We start from the raw sequence: 12,997 nt of genomic DNA, 5'->3' as shown, positions 1-12,997 counted from the left end.
TATATTAAAATGTTAATGGTAGAGTCTAGGTGGTGGGTGCATGAGTTTTCATTGTAAAATTCTTTCAGCATTACAGTAAGTTAATAAGAAAAAAACATAGGAGATGCTTTTCGTGTTTGTCATTTTTAACTCCTAAATTTTCTAGAATATGAGCCCTTACAGGAACAAAATATTATAACCAAGTGAAATGTGAAGTAAAAACCATGCAACTGCCTAATCTGGGAGAACTTTACTTCTATTCTCACACTTAATGTAATGCGTTACTTTCATCTGTGCTAGGTGAAGTCTTAAATCTATAGTTTTCAATAGCCAACAACTACCAGATCTTGGACACAAGACATAGAATGGTGAATAGAAGGAAAGTATTATGGGGCACCTGGGTGGTTCAGTCGGTTAAGCGACTGACTCTTGATTTCAGCTCAGGTCATGATCTCAGGGTTGTGAGATGGAGCCTGGTTGGGGCTCTGCACTCAGCAGGGAGTCAGCTTGGGATTCTCTCTCCCTCTGCCCTTCCTTCCACTGCACACATAAGTGCATGCATGTCCTCTAATAAATAAATCTTAAAAAATGAAAAATATTACAAAAAATGTGCTGAATCTGTCAGTGCTTACAGTACGCCAAGAGAACACAGTTCAACAAAAGCTAATTAAAATTAAACTTTGAAAATGTAGAAAAGATCACATAAAAATCTGTCACCTTCTGAATGAAATCGTTCATAAAATCTCTCTCAACCACTTTGATTTACATACTACAAATGGATTTTCTTTATTTTCCTTTCTCCACTGTAACAGTGGATATTCTTTTTGAAAATCTCAATTTCAGGAGCGCTTGGGTGGCGCAGTCAGTTGAGTGTTCGACTTTTGGTTTTGGCTCAGGTTGTGATCTCAGGGTTGTGAGATCAAGCCCCACATGGGGCTCCGTGCTCAGCATGGAGTTTTCTGCTCCAGATTCTCTTTCCCTCTCCCTTTGCCCTTCCCGTTCATGCGCTCTCTCTCTAAAATAAATACATCTCGGGGCGCCTGGGTGGCTCAGTTGGTTAAGCGACTGCCTTCGGCTCAGGTCATGATCCTGGAGACTGGGGATCGAGTCCCGCATCGGGCTCCCTGCTCAGCAGGGAGTCTACTTCTCCCTCTGGCCCTCCCCCCTCTCATGCTCTCTCTCTCATTCTCTCTCTCAAATAAATAAATAAAATCTTTAAAAAAAAAAAAAAATAAAATAAAATAAAATAAAATAAATACATCTTAAAAAAAAAAAGAAAAAAAAGAAGAAAACCTCAAAGACTTTGGGGGAATAGCTACAGTAACTGAAGAAATCTTTTTTTTTTTTTTAAGATTTTTATTGGGGCGCCTGGGTGGCTCAGTCGTTGAGCATCTGCCTTTGGCTCGGGTCGTGATCCCAGGGTCCTGGGATTGAGCCCCGTGTTGGGCTCCCTGCTCTGCGGGAGGCCTGCTTCTCCCTCTCCCTCTGCCCCTGCTTGTGTTCCCTCTCTCGCTGTGTTTCTCTGTCAAATAAATAAATAAAATCTAAAAAAAAAAAAAAAAAAAAGATTTTTATTTATTTATTTATTTGACACAGAGAAAGAGATAGCGAGAGCAGGAACACAAGCACGGGCAGTGGGAGAGGGAGAAGCAGGCTTCCTGCCGAGCAGGGGGCCCCATGTGGGACTCGACCCCAGGACCCTGGGATCATGACCTGAGCCGAAGGCAGACACTTAATGACTGAGCCACCCAGGCACCCGACTGAAGAAATCTTTAAACTTTAAAAGCAAATAACATCATCAATCTTTATCTACTAGAAATTTACAATATATAATGTCTGAAATCAAAGAGGAAAGAAAAACAGACCTAGCTCTGTATCATTTTGCACATCTCATTTTGCTTTATTAAAGGTTTTTATTTGTGTTTTCATAAAAGCAGGACACTGATTTGAATTCTAAAACTAAGGTCTGACAAGGCATAAGCAAAGATCCTGTCAGGATTTGTTCTGTCACAAATATTAATGCCCAGAAAGAAAACAACCAATAGACTTTAGGGACACCTACTGGCATAGTATCACACATACTCTTTCGATGAGGTATTAGGGGCTCAGAACTGTCATTTCCAATTAAGTCACCACTTCAACAACATATCTGAATAATACAATAAATGACAACTTCAGAGGCGCCTGGGTGGCACAGCTGGTTAAACACACAACTCTTGGTTTAAGCTCAGGTCGTGATCTCAGGATTGTGAGACCTGAGCCCTGCATCAGGGTCCATGTTCAGATAAATAAATAAATCTTAAAAAAAAAAAAAAAAAAAAGATAACTTCATACTTCCATGGATAGCAACATCTTTCCTCTAAGGACTTAAATTAAGAATGAAAACTTTGGGGACGCCTAGGTGGCACACTCGGTTAAGCATATGACTCTTGGTTTTGGCTTACTCAGGTCATGATCTCAGAGTCGTGAGATCAAGCTCATGTCGGAGTCTGCTTGGAATTCTCACTCCCTTTCCCTCTGCCCCTCCTGGTCATGCTCTTTCTCTCTTCTCTAAAAATAAATAAATAAATCTTTAAAAAAAAAAAAATTACTTTTCAGCCCTGAGTTACTATTATAAAGTGGTCTAAATAAATGAAGTAAAATCCCTGCCAGTGCTTAAAAATTCAAAGCTCTCAATATAATACCCAATAAAACAGAACTCATCAGGTTGTGTATGTATTAATATATGAAATAGTAAGTACTCACAAATCTCAGATATTGTTCATTTAACTAAGTTACATGGCAGTACATACACTGTAGCTAACCAATAACAGAGGATGCAGTCTTTTTGGAATATTCTTTAGGCTTTGAAGATCTTTTCAGAGAAAAATTTCTGTGAAACTACAATAGTAATGAACATAAAATATGAAAATGCAATTTTATAGATATTTACTTTACGCTATATAAAAGTTCAAGGGTAAAGCTAACCAAATGTGGGGCACCTGGGTGGCTCAGTCGGTTGAGCGTCTGCCTTCGGCTCAGGTCATGATCCCAGGGTCCTGGGATTGAGCCCCACATCGGGCTCCCTGCTCCGCGGGAAGCCTGCTTCTCCCTCTCCCACTCCCCCTGCTTGTGTTCCCTCTCTCGCTGTGTCTCTGTCAGATAAATAAATAAAATCTTTTAAAAAAAAAAAAGCTAACCAAATGTGTAACTACAGGGGCACCTGGGTGGCTCAGTCAGTTAAATATCTGCCTACGGCTCAGGTCATGATCACGGCGTCCTGGGATTGAGTCTTGAGTCGGGCTCCCTGCTCAGCGGGAAGTCTGCTTCTCGCTCTCCCTCCATCCCGCCCATTCATGCTCTAATAAATAAAATCTTTAAAAAAAAAACCCCATCTGTATAATACCTATATAAATACCAAAGGATAAGTGCATAAAATAAAATGTAATCATGGAGAATTATGAATGGTAAAGAAAAATTAATAGTAGCTGTAAGAGACTGGAGGAAAATGAGAAAAGATCATAATATGATAGGATGAAAATAACTGGATTCTAGTTTTAGTTCTGCCATTGCCTGCATGACCTTGAGTAAATAATTGAACCATTGTACCTTAAGTTTCTTTATCTGTAAAACAGAGATAATACTGACCCTACCTATTTTTCTCAGTGTTGTTATGAAGGTCAGATGAGAGTATGTATGAAAGGGATGAGATTTCAAAGTTAAAATGCCATATAAGGGATTACAAGGTTACTACTTCATTTCTATTAAGCCAGTAAAATCACTTATATCATTAAGGTTAAAAAAGAAAACAAAACTAAGCACATGATTTGAAATCACATTCTCTTGTCATTATTGAAGAATCTTGCCTATGATTAGTTAGCTAACTAGAAATAAAAACAACTTTTCTATTTGAAAGTAAAACTTGTTTATTATACAAAACGAAGAAACTTTAGAAAATCGAGGCAAAAATAAAAATTACTCACATTCTTACCATCCAGAAATAACACCACAAATATTTTAGTGTATCTATCCTGTGTATGTGCTATACATATACACACATTTTTAAAAACAAAAATCAACCATGTATATATGTACAAACTTATGTGTTTTATTACCCTGCTTTCTTATATCAGGAACATTTTCCTATGTCAACGAATATTTTTTGAAACTCTTTTTAGTGGCTACATACTAATGAATGTATTTCTAAGGCACGAGATCATAATTTCTAGAAAGATAAGGTACATACCACTCACTGTTGGTGCGAATGCAAACTTGTCAACTTGGCGGTACTTATACCCCATGAAACTAATTTCCTTGAGAGAAAATCCCAATTTATGCCAGGAGGCACATTCAAAGATAATTAACTAGTGCAGTCACCTCCGCAAAGGGGAACATGATGACACAATAAGGGATGAAAGAGCAACACTGCAACTTTTCACTGTATATCCTTTTGTACTATTCCCACTAATGCCTCCCTACATCACATAAACAGTACTTACCAGAATTTTGTCAGCTTTGGCTTCACTAATTCCCTTAATATTTATTAGTTCCTTCTTTGGTGCATAGGCAACAGCCTCCACAGTATGGAATCCAGCTTCTTCCAATTTCTTCACATCATTGGCATTTATGCCACATTGCTGCAAGTGAAGAAAATCATGGATAAATGTAAGCTTCAGTTCTCTCATCTAATATAGATATTTGCCCTACCCACTTCAGAGCTGTTTTGAAGAACTGTGATATTATATGCAAAAGCTTTGAAAAGTATTCTCTACACATGAGGTATTTAATAACAAATTATCAACCTTTTCATTTTGAAAACCAATACTTTTAAACTAGTAATCCCATGTACGTATTCTCATCATGAGTTGGACAAAACCACTAATTCACAGGCACTGGAATAAACCTGTAACTCTCAACCTTTTATGACTGGGATTCTAAATGAACCTTGAGGGGTGCCTGGGTGGCTCAATCGGTTAAGTGGCTGCCTTTGGCTCAGGTCATGATCCTGGGGTTTTGGGATTGGGCCCCGCGTCCGGCTCCCTGCTCGGCGGAGAGCCTGCTTCTCCCTCTCCATGTGCCTGCCACTCTGCCTACTTGTGCTCTCTTTCTGTCAAATAAATAAATAAATAAATAAATAAATCTGAATGAATGAATGAATGAACGAACGAACGAACGAACGAACGAACCTTTAGGGGCGCCTGGGTGGCTCAGCCGTTAAGCGTCTGCCTTTGGCTCAGGTCATGATCCCAGGGTCCTGGGATCAAGCCCTGCATTGGGCTCCCTGATGAATGGGGAGTCTGCTTTTCTCTCTCCCTCTGCCAATCCCCCTACTTGTGCTCTCCCTCTCTGTCCCAAAAAAAAAAAAAAAAAAAAAAGAACTTTGAAATACTGGGCCCTAAGAAGCCACCTTATTATTTTTTTTTTTTAAAGATTTTATTTATTTGACAGAGAGACACAGCGAGAGAGGGAACACAAGCAGGGGGAGTGGGAGAGGGAGAAGCAGGCCTCCCGTGGAGCAGGGAGCCCGATGCGGGGCCCGATCCCAGGACCCTGGGACCATGACCTAAGCTGAAGGCAGACGCTTAACGACTGAGCCACCCAGGCGCCCCAAGAAGCCACCTTAAACCAGTGTTTCCAATGTTTTCTACATCAAGCACACATTAAAAAAAAAAAATCTTTTTTTTTTTTTTTAATCTAAGCTGGAGTAAACAGATAAGGCTGCCCCAGAGCTGAGGGTAGCAAAATGACTGGAAAGCTCTAACAACTGACATTAAAAATGGGGGAAAACCGGGATGCCTGGGAGGCTCAGTCAGTTAATCGTCTGCCTTCGGCTCAGGTCATGATCCCAGCCTCCTGGGATCAAGCCCCATGTCAGGCTCCCTGCCCAGTGGGGAGTCTGCTTCTCCTTCTGCCCCTCCCCCTGCCCATGCTCTCTCTCTCTCAAATAAATACATAAAATCTTAAAAAAGAAAATGGGGTAAAACTACTTTTGGTCAAGGACTCATATACCAATTCTCAAAATAAACCACCCAAAGGTACCTCTTCCTACCTATATTACAAATTCAGCTTTGATTTTATTAGCCATTGAAGCTATGACTGCTGGGACAATATTAGTTAGTGGTGGAATATGTATGTACTTGCGGGTTAGAAAGGGTTTTTGAGAGGGGAGAGAATAGTACCTGCCAATAGAAAAAAACTCTACTATTAATATTTAAGCAATAAGCAAAATGCACGTGTGGGTATAAGGATGCTCATGATACCAGAATTTGTGATGCTGAACTCTGTAATATTTATCACAAACCTGTTTAAATTAACTTCTGGAGTCTTGAAGAGTAGCTGGGGGTGGTAGGAATATGTTTTAAAGAGACAGAAGAATGAAGGCTTTCTCTGCTTTCCCTCCTACTTCTTTCAGCCTATGTCAGCTGCATTCACACTGTGGGGCCTCGGTACAATGGGAAGAAATAGTGCAAGGCCCCAGCTCTAGTGCTTGATGTTCCTGTGCAGAGTCCTGAATTTGAGCTTGGCTCTTATACCTTAATAACCACAAGCCCTTCTCCCTGACCACGACAGCTGTCTTGCTAGTAACTTCAGACAGATATGGGTCAATGGAGAGACAATGCTCCTCTTCCTGCATAGCTGTCCCAGGCCACTCTAATTCTTTGGATTGTAATTTCATACATAGTATAAACATCACAGAGACTCCACCATGGGATCCTAGGGCTTCTTAGTTTTTGACAATCCAACTCTGAGAAAGAAAAATGATAAAGTAGAAGGAAAATTCTTAAACAAGAGATCTGGCCAGATATGTTTAGCAATTATCTCAAGCCTTTCCACAGGATCCTTGATAACACTTCTGAAAACTCTAATATGGGTTTGACCTTAGGTAATAAATCAATGGTTTATGAAAAGGTTGTGATTTCTCCCAATAGGTAGGAGACTCTAATCTAGCAATATAATTCCAAAATTAACTAAGTACATACCTCTAATCGTGAAATAGGTTGTGGGCCAAAGCTCTCTTCTTCCACTGAAGTATCTGCATTTGCTTCAAGCTGCATTTGCATAGCCATTACTCCGCAATCAACACTGAAAAATAGAGATGGCCAGAAAAAGTACAGAGCTGCAAACTTCGTTTTGAAATAAATCTCTGAAGAATTTCTCGTTAGTCTTTTGGTCTAATCACTGACCTACCTTTCCTTCCTACTGCAGGAAAAAGAACGTATCTCACCAGCTTTCCTTTCCACCTACCTAGTTCTACCAGAAATAGTTTAGGAAGAGTCAGGACTAGTCTGCTTCTTAAAGATGCACAGCTTAACTAGACCAACTATGTCCCCAGTTCCCCTGCTTCATATTCCTTGAGAGTAGGGGCCAAGTCTTATTTATTTATATGTACACCCTGATACATTAAATATTAGTTTTTGGTAAGTATTTGGTAAATGAATGCAGACTTTCCAAGACTCTACTTAAAATTAAAAAAAAAAAAAATTGGGGGCGCCTGGGTGGCTCAGTCGGTTAAGCGTCTGCCTTCAGCTCAGGTCATGATCCTGGGATCCTGGGGTCCTGGAATCGAGCCCCAAGTCAGGCTCCCTAAGGGGAGCCTGCTTCTCCCTCTCTCCCCACTTGTGCTTTCATTATCTCTGACTCTCTCTCTCAAATAAATAAAATCTTTAAAATAAATAAATGGGGGCGCCTGGGTGGCTCAGTCATTAAGCGTCTGTCTTCAGCTCAGGTCATGATCCCAGGGCCCTGGGATCGAGCCCCGCATCGGGCTCCCTGCTCTGCGGGAAGCCTGCTTCTCCCTCTCCCACTTCCCCTGCTGTGTTCCCTCTCTCTGTGTGTCTCTCTCTGTCAAATAAACAAAATCTTTAAAAATAAAAATAAATAAATGAATAAAAATAAAAATACTTTTTAAAAAATTGATGAAAGTTTGTTATACTATTTCAACTTCATTGTTCCCTTCCAGCAAGTAGGGTTTGGGGGTGGTGGGAGAGGAGTGAAATGAAGGTACAGAATGACTGCCCATAAGCCTCCACTCCTGATAAGGCAGTAGACTGAGATGAGAAGTACTTCCTACCTTAGCCAAGGATCATAGCTTGTAGTCACATATTCTGCTTCCAATAGCAATGTGTGAAATTTAGGGCGCCTGGATGGCTCAGTCGGTTAGGTGTCTACCTTCGGCACAGGTCATGATTCCAGAGTCCTGGGATCGAGTCCCATATCAGGCTCCCTGCTCAACTCCCTGTTGAGCCCTCCCCTCCCTGCCCTTCCCCTGGCTCATGCATGTTCTCTCTCTCAAATAAATAAAATCTTTAAAAAAAAAAAGGGGGGGGGATGTATGGAATTTAAACATCACCATTTTAATCAATTTCAGACCTCATTGAATGCACAAATGAATAAATAACATTCAAGTACCCTGCTCAGTCTGAAATCTCCCATACAGCATTAGGCGCATACCTAGTCAGGTTATTATGATAGTTAAGATTGCTCAGGTTGAAAAGAATGGAGAACAAAAAATTTTAATGATCTTCAAAGGTGTTAGTAAGTCTTTTTTTTTTTTCCCCCAAGAGTTAGAGGCTTAACAAACTGGACCACCCAGGCACCCCCAAAATGAACAAGTCTTAATGTTCACAGGAATAAATGAATTTAAATCACACCAAAACAATCTGGACAATTTAACAATCTGGATAAATTTAACGCAAAAGATAACACATATGAAATCTCCATTCTTCAAAACTTGACAAAAGAGGACCATTTGTTCTCCCCCCCCTTTTTAAGTATAGTTGATTCACAATGTCACATTAGTTTTAGGTGTACACCATAGTGATCTGACAACTCTGTATGTTATGCTATGCTCACCACAAGTGTAGCTACCATCTGTCACCATACAACACTATTACAATACCACTGACTATATTCCCTATGCTGTACCTTTTATTCCTGTGACTTATTCATTCCATAACTGGAAGCCTGTACCTCTCACTCACATTCACCCATTCTGCCCACCCCTCCTTCTCCCTCTGGAAGCCATCAGTTTGTTCTCTGTATTTATGGGTCTGTTTCTGCTTTTTGTTTGTTCATTTATTTTTTTTTACACTCCACATATAAATGAAATCATATGGTATTTGTCTTTCTCTGTATGACTTATTTCACTTAGCATAGTACCCTCTAGGTCCCCCCATATTGTTGCAAACAGGAAGATCTCATTCTTTTTAATGGTTGAGTAATATTCCATTACACACACACACACACACACACACACACACACACACACACACACACAATCTCCTTTATCCATTCATGAGTGGATGGACACTTGGGTTGCTTCCATATCATGGCTATTATAAATAATGCTACAATATGGAGCGCCTGGGTGGCTCAGTCATTAAGCGTCTGCCTTCGGCTCAGGTCATGATCCCAGGGTCCTGGGATCAAGCCCTGCATCGGGCTCCCTGCTTCTCCCTCTCCCACTCCCCCTGCTTGTGTTCCCTCTCTCGCTGTTTCTCCCTCTGTCAAATAAATAAAATCTTTTAAAAAAATAAAAAAATAAATAAAATCTTAAGGGGCACCTGGGTGGCTCAGTCAGTTAAGTGGCTGCCTTCGGCTGAGGTCATGATCCCAGGGTCCTGGGATTGAGCCCCGCATCAGGCTCCTTGCTCAGCAGGGAAGCCTGCTTCTCCCTCTCCCACTCCCCCTGCTTGTGTTCCCTCTCTCGCCGTGTCTTTGTCAAATAAATAAATACAATCTTTTTAAAAAAATAATGCTGCAATAAGCATTGGGGAGCGTATATTTTGTCAAGTCAGTGTTTTCATTTTCTTTAGGTAAATACCCTGTAGTGGAATTACTGGATCACATGGTATTTCTATTTTTAATTTTTTGAGGAACCTGCAAACTGTCTTCCATAGCAGCTGCAATAAATGTAAATTAGTGCACCAACAGTTCACGAGGGTTCCTTTATCTCCACATCCTCACCAGCCAGGCTCCCTTATTTCTTATCTTTTTAATTTTAGCCATTCTGACAGATGGGAGGTGATATCTCATTGTGGTTTTGGTCTGCATTTCCCTGATGATTAGTGATGTTGAGCACCTTTTCATGTGTCTGTTTGCCATCTGTCTTCTTTGGAGATGACCATTTGTTCTTGATTAGTTCAGATGCAGATCTCTTAGATGGCAGATTTAGCATAATGTGCCTATGATAATGCTAAATATCGGAATCACCTGAATGCAATTTAAATTTAAACCTCTCCCTTCATAATTTATGAAAAAGATGGAACTGCAGAGTAATGGAGAAAGGATGGTCTTTTCAATAAACAGTGTTGATGGAAGAGCCTTACAGAATAAGCAACCACCCCCGCCCCCCACCACACACACACAGAAGGAACATCCATTTCCAATTCAATTATAGATCTAAACGTAAGACGTAAAACAAAGCTTTTGGAATATAAGCGAGTATCTTCATGACTTAAGGATAAAGATTAATTCTTAAACTGGATACATAAAGCAACAACCAAAAAAGAAAAGACTGAAAAACTGGACTACATTTAAATTTAGAACTCCTATCTATCAAAAGACACTATTTAGAAAATAAAAAAACTATAGTTGGGGGACAAAATATTTACCACATATACAACCAAGGGCTGATAATTAAAATATATAAGAAACTTCAGGGGCGCCTGGGTGGCTCAGTGGGTTAAGCGTCTGCCTTCGGCTCAGGTCATGATCCCAGGGTCCCGGGATTGAGCCCCGACTCGGGCTCCCTGCTCAGTGGGAAGTCTGTTTCTCCCTCTCCCTCTGCCTGCCGCTCTGCCTACTTGTGCTCTCTGTCAAATGAATAAATAAAATTTAAAAAAGTCGGGGCGCCTGGGTGGCTCAGTTGGTTAAGCGACTGCCTTCAGCTCAGGTCATGATCCTGGAGTTCCGGGATCGAGTCCCACATCGGACTCCCTGCTCAGCAGGGGGTCTGCTTCTCCCTCTGACCCTCTTCCCTCTCGTGCTCTCATTCTCTCTCTCAAATAAATAAAATATTTAAAAAAAAAAAAATTTAAAAAAGTCATAATAAATAAAATATATAAAAAACTTCAAATCAGCAAGAAAGACAACCCAATAGAAAAACAGAGATCTGAACGAGCACTTCAGTATAGAAGATATCCAATGGTCAATAACCATGGACCATTGCTCAACCTAATTATCAAGAATATTAAAACCATGAGGTATTACTATATGCCACCAAAATAGATAAAATTAAAAAGATTGACAATATCAAGTGTTGGCAAACATGTGAAACAACTGAACACTCATATACTGCTGGTTTGAATGTAAATCGGTACTTTAGAAAACTGGCATTAAATGTGGAAGTTGAATATAGACAAATGCTATGACCCAGGAATTTCAACACTGTATTACTTACCAACTGAAAAGCATACCCATGTGCACCAAAATATACATAGGCATGTTCTCAGCAGCCTTTCTCCTTTAAAAAGTCAGAAACTAGAAACAACCCAAATGTCCACCATAGGCAGGAAGAATAAGGAATTCGATGGGGGGTAAAAAAAAACAACTATTACTATATACAAAGATATGTATGAATCTACAGACAGAATGTTGGGCGAAACCAGACACAAAAATATAAATAGTATCACTTAGATAAAATTCAAACACAGGCAAATTCAGTCACTGGTGTTAGAAGTCAATACAGTGGTTACCTTTGGGGAGAAAAAGGGACCTACTAGAGGGGGAACAAGGGAAGTTTTGGGGGTGCTGACAACATTCTATTTATTGACTTGAGTAGTGATTACACAGATATATTCTCTGTGAAATAATTCAGAGCTGTATACACTTTTGATTTGTGCATTCTTCTATATGCCTATTACACTTCACTTTAGAACTTAAAAAGAAAACAAACAAACCAAAACACCTCACTACAGATGATTCCCTAGGTATCACGTTCACGGCCTTCCGCATTAGGTAACGAAAACACCTTTTAGGAAACTGGAGGCGGATACTTCGTAAGCAAAGCACGGAGTAATGGAAAGAGGACTGACTAGAAATCCGGAAACCCTGGCCCTGACACAAACAGCTGTGACATTAAATCTTTACACGTCTCTAGATCTCGGCTTTCTCGCCTCCGCTCATAAAATGGGTGTTGGAAATGAAGGCTTCTAAGGTTCCTCCCAGCTCTGGAGCCTGAGGACCGCATCAGTTTTCGCCATAACCAGCTCCGACGGTGGGCTGGGCCCAGGCATGCCCCTGCTCCGCCCGGCCAACTCCGGTTTCTCACTATAAGCCGGCTGCCGGGCCACGGGCCCGGTCCGGTTAATGCGGGGACGCACCGGGACGCAGAAAGGGGCCAGGTCTACGCCTCACACACTCACCTCGGTCCACAGCCCTTCTCACTCGGGCGGGCTGCGCGCTCCGACTTCTGTCCGCTGGTCTGGTCCGCGGCCGACCCCGGACGACTTCAGACGCCCTCCCTTGCTGCCAACTTCTCTACTCCCTTGCTCCGGCCTTCTGCACACAACGCATGCGAGTTTTAGCTCCGAACTATGCCCCTCACGGCGCGTCAGCTCTCCTCAGACCAGAGTCTCAGGCCGCAGAGCTCTCCCCGACCGGCAACTTTCGGAGATCCCGCCAAATTCTCCGGGAGGGTCACGCCAGCGTCAACGTAACGTCTCCCCGCCCTCCTCGGCTCCGCTGTCTAGCCCGCCCGCCCGCTGCTGGGGAGACGGAGATGGGCCCAAGGATCTTGATCTTGCATGATGTTAAGGAGTTCCCTTTTCCGTTTACCCCTAAGAACTAATTCACAAGTTGGGAGTTTCCTCCTTCTTCTCTTTTACCAGACCAAGGACTACAACTCCCAAGAGGTAGTGGGGTCGGCCGAAGACTCCATCTCCCAGTATGCACCGCCAGCGCCTGCGCCTCAGCCCCTCTGGGGAAAAGCTTGGCTCTAGAGAGCTTTTTTTTTTTTTTAAAGATTCTTAATTAATTTGACAGAGAGAGACACAGCGAGACACAGCGAGAGAGGGAACACAAGCAAGGGGAGTGAGAA

The 12,997-nt window shown here is 41.6% G+C and overlaps 1 protein-coding gene across 1 annotated transcript in view; it reads right to left on the bottom strand.

Annotated features, from left to right (window-relative positions):
• RAD51 (RAD51 recombinase) overlaps window positions 1-12,753 on the bottom strand; it is a 30,209-nt gene extending 17,456 nt beyond the window's left edge. Inside the window, exons 1-3 of the mRNA XM_032417846.1 lie at window positions 12,324-12,753; window positions 6,939-7,041; window positions 4,458-4,595 (exon numbers count right to left, since the gene is read on the bottom strand). Of these exons, the coding sequence (XP_032273737.1) occupies window positions 4,458-4,595; window positions 6,939-7,025 (225 nt within the window). The 5' untranslated portion in view covers window positions 7,026-7,041; window positions 12,324-12,753. The remainder of the gene's footprint in view (window positions 1-4,457; window positions 4,596-6,938; window positions 7,042-12,323) is intronic.
• Between the last annotated feature and the right edge of the window lie 244 nt (window positions 12,754-12,997).

This window comes from Phoca vitulina, unplaced genomic scaffold (genome assembly GCF_004348235.1).
Source record: "Phoca vitulina isolate PV1807 unplaced genomic scaffold, GSC_HSeal_1.0 scaffold20, whole genome shotgun sequence".
NCBI lineage: Eukaryota > Metazoa > Chordata > Mammalia > Carnivora > Phocidae > Phoca > Phoca vitulina.
The sequence above is the reverse complement of the archived record's forward strand: the minus strand, read 5'-3'. Positions and strand labels throughout refer to the sequence as shown.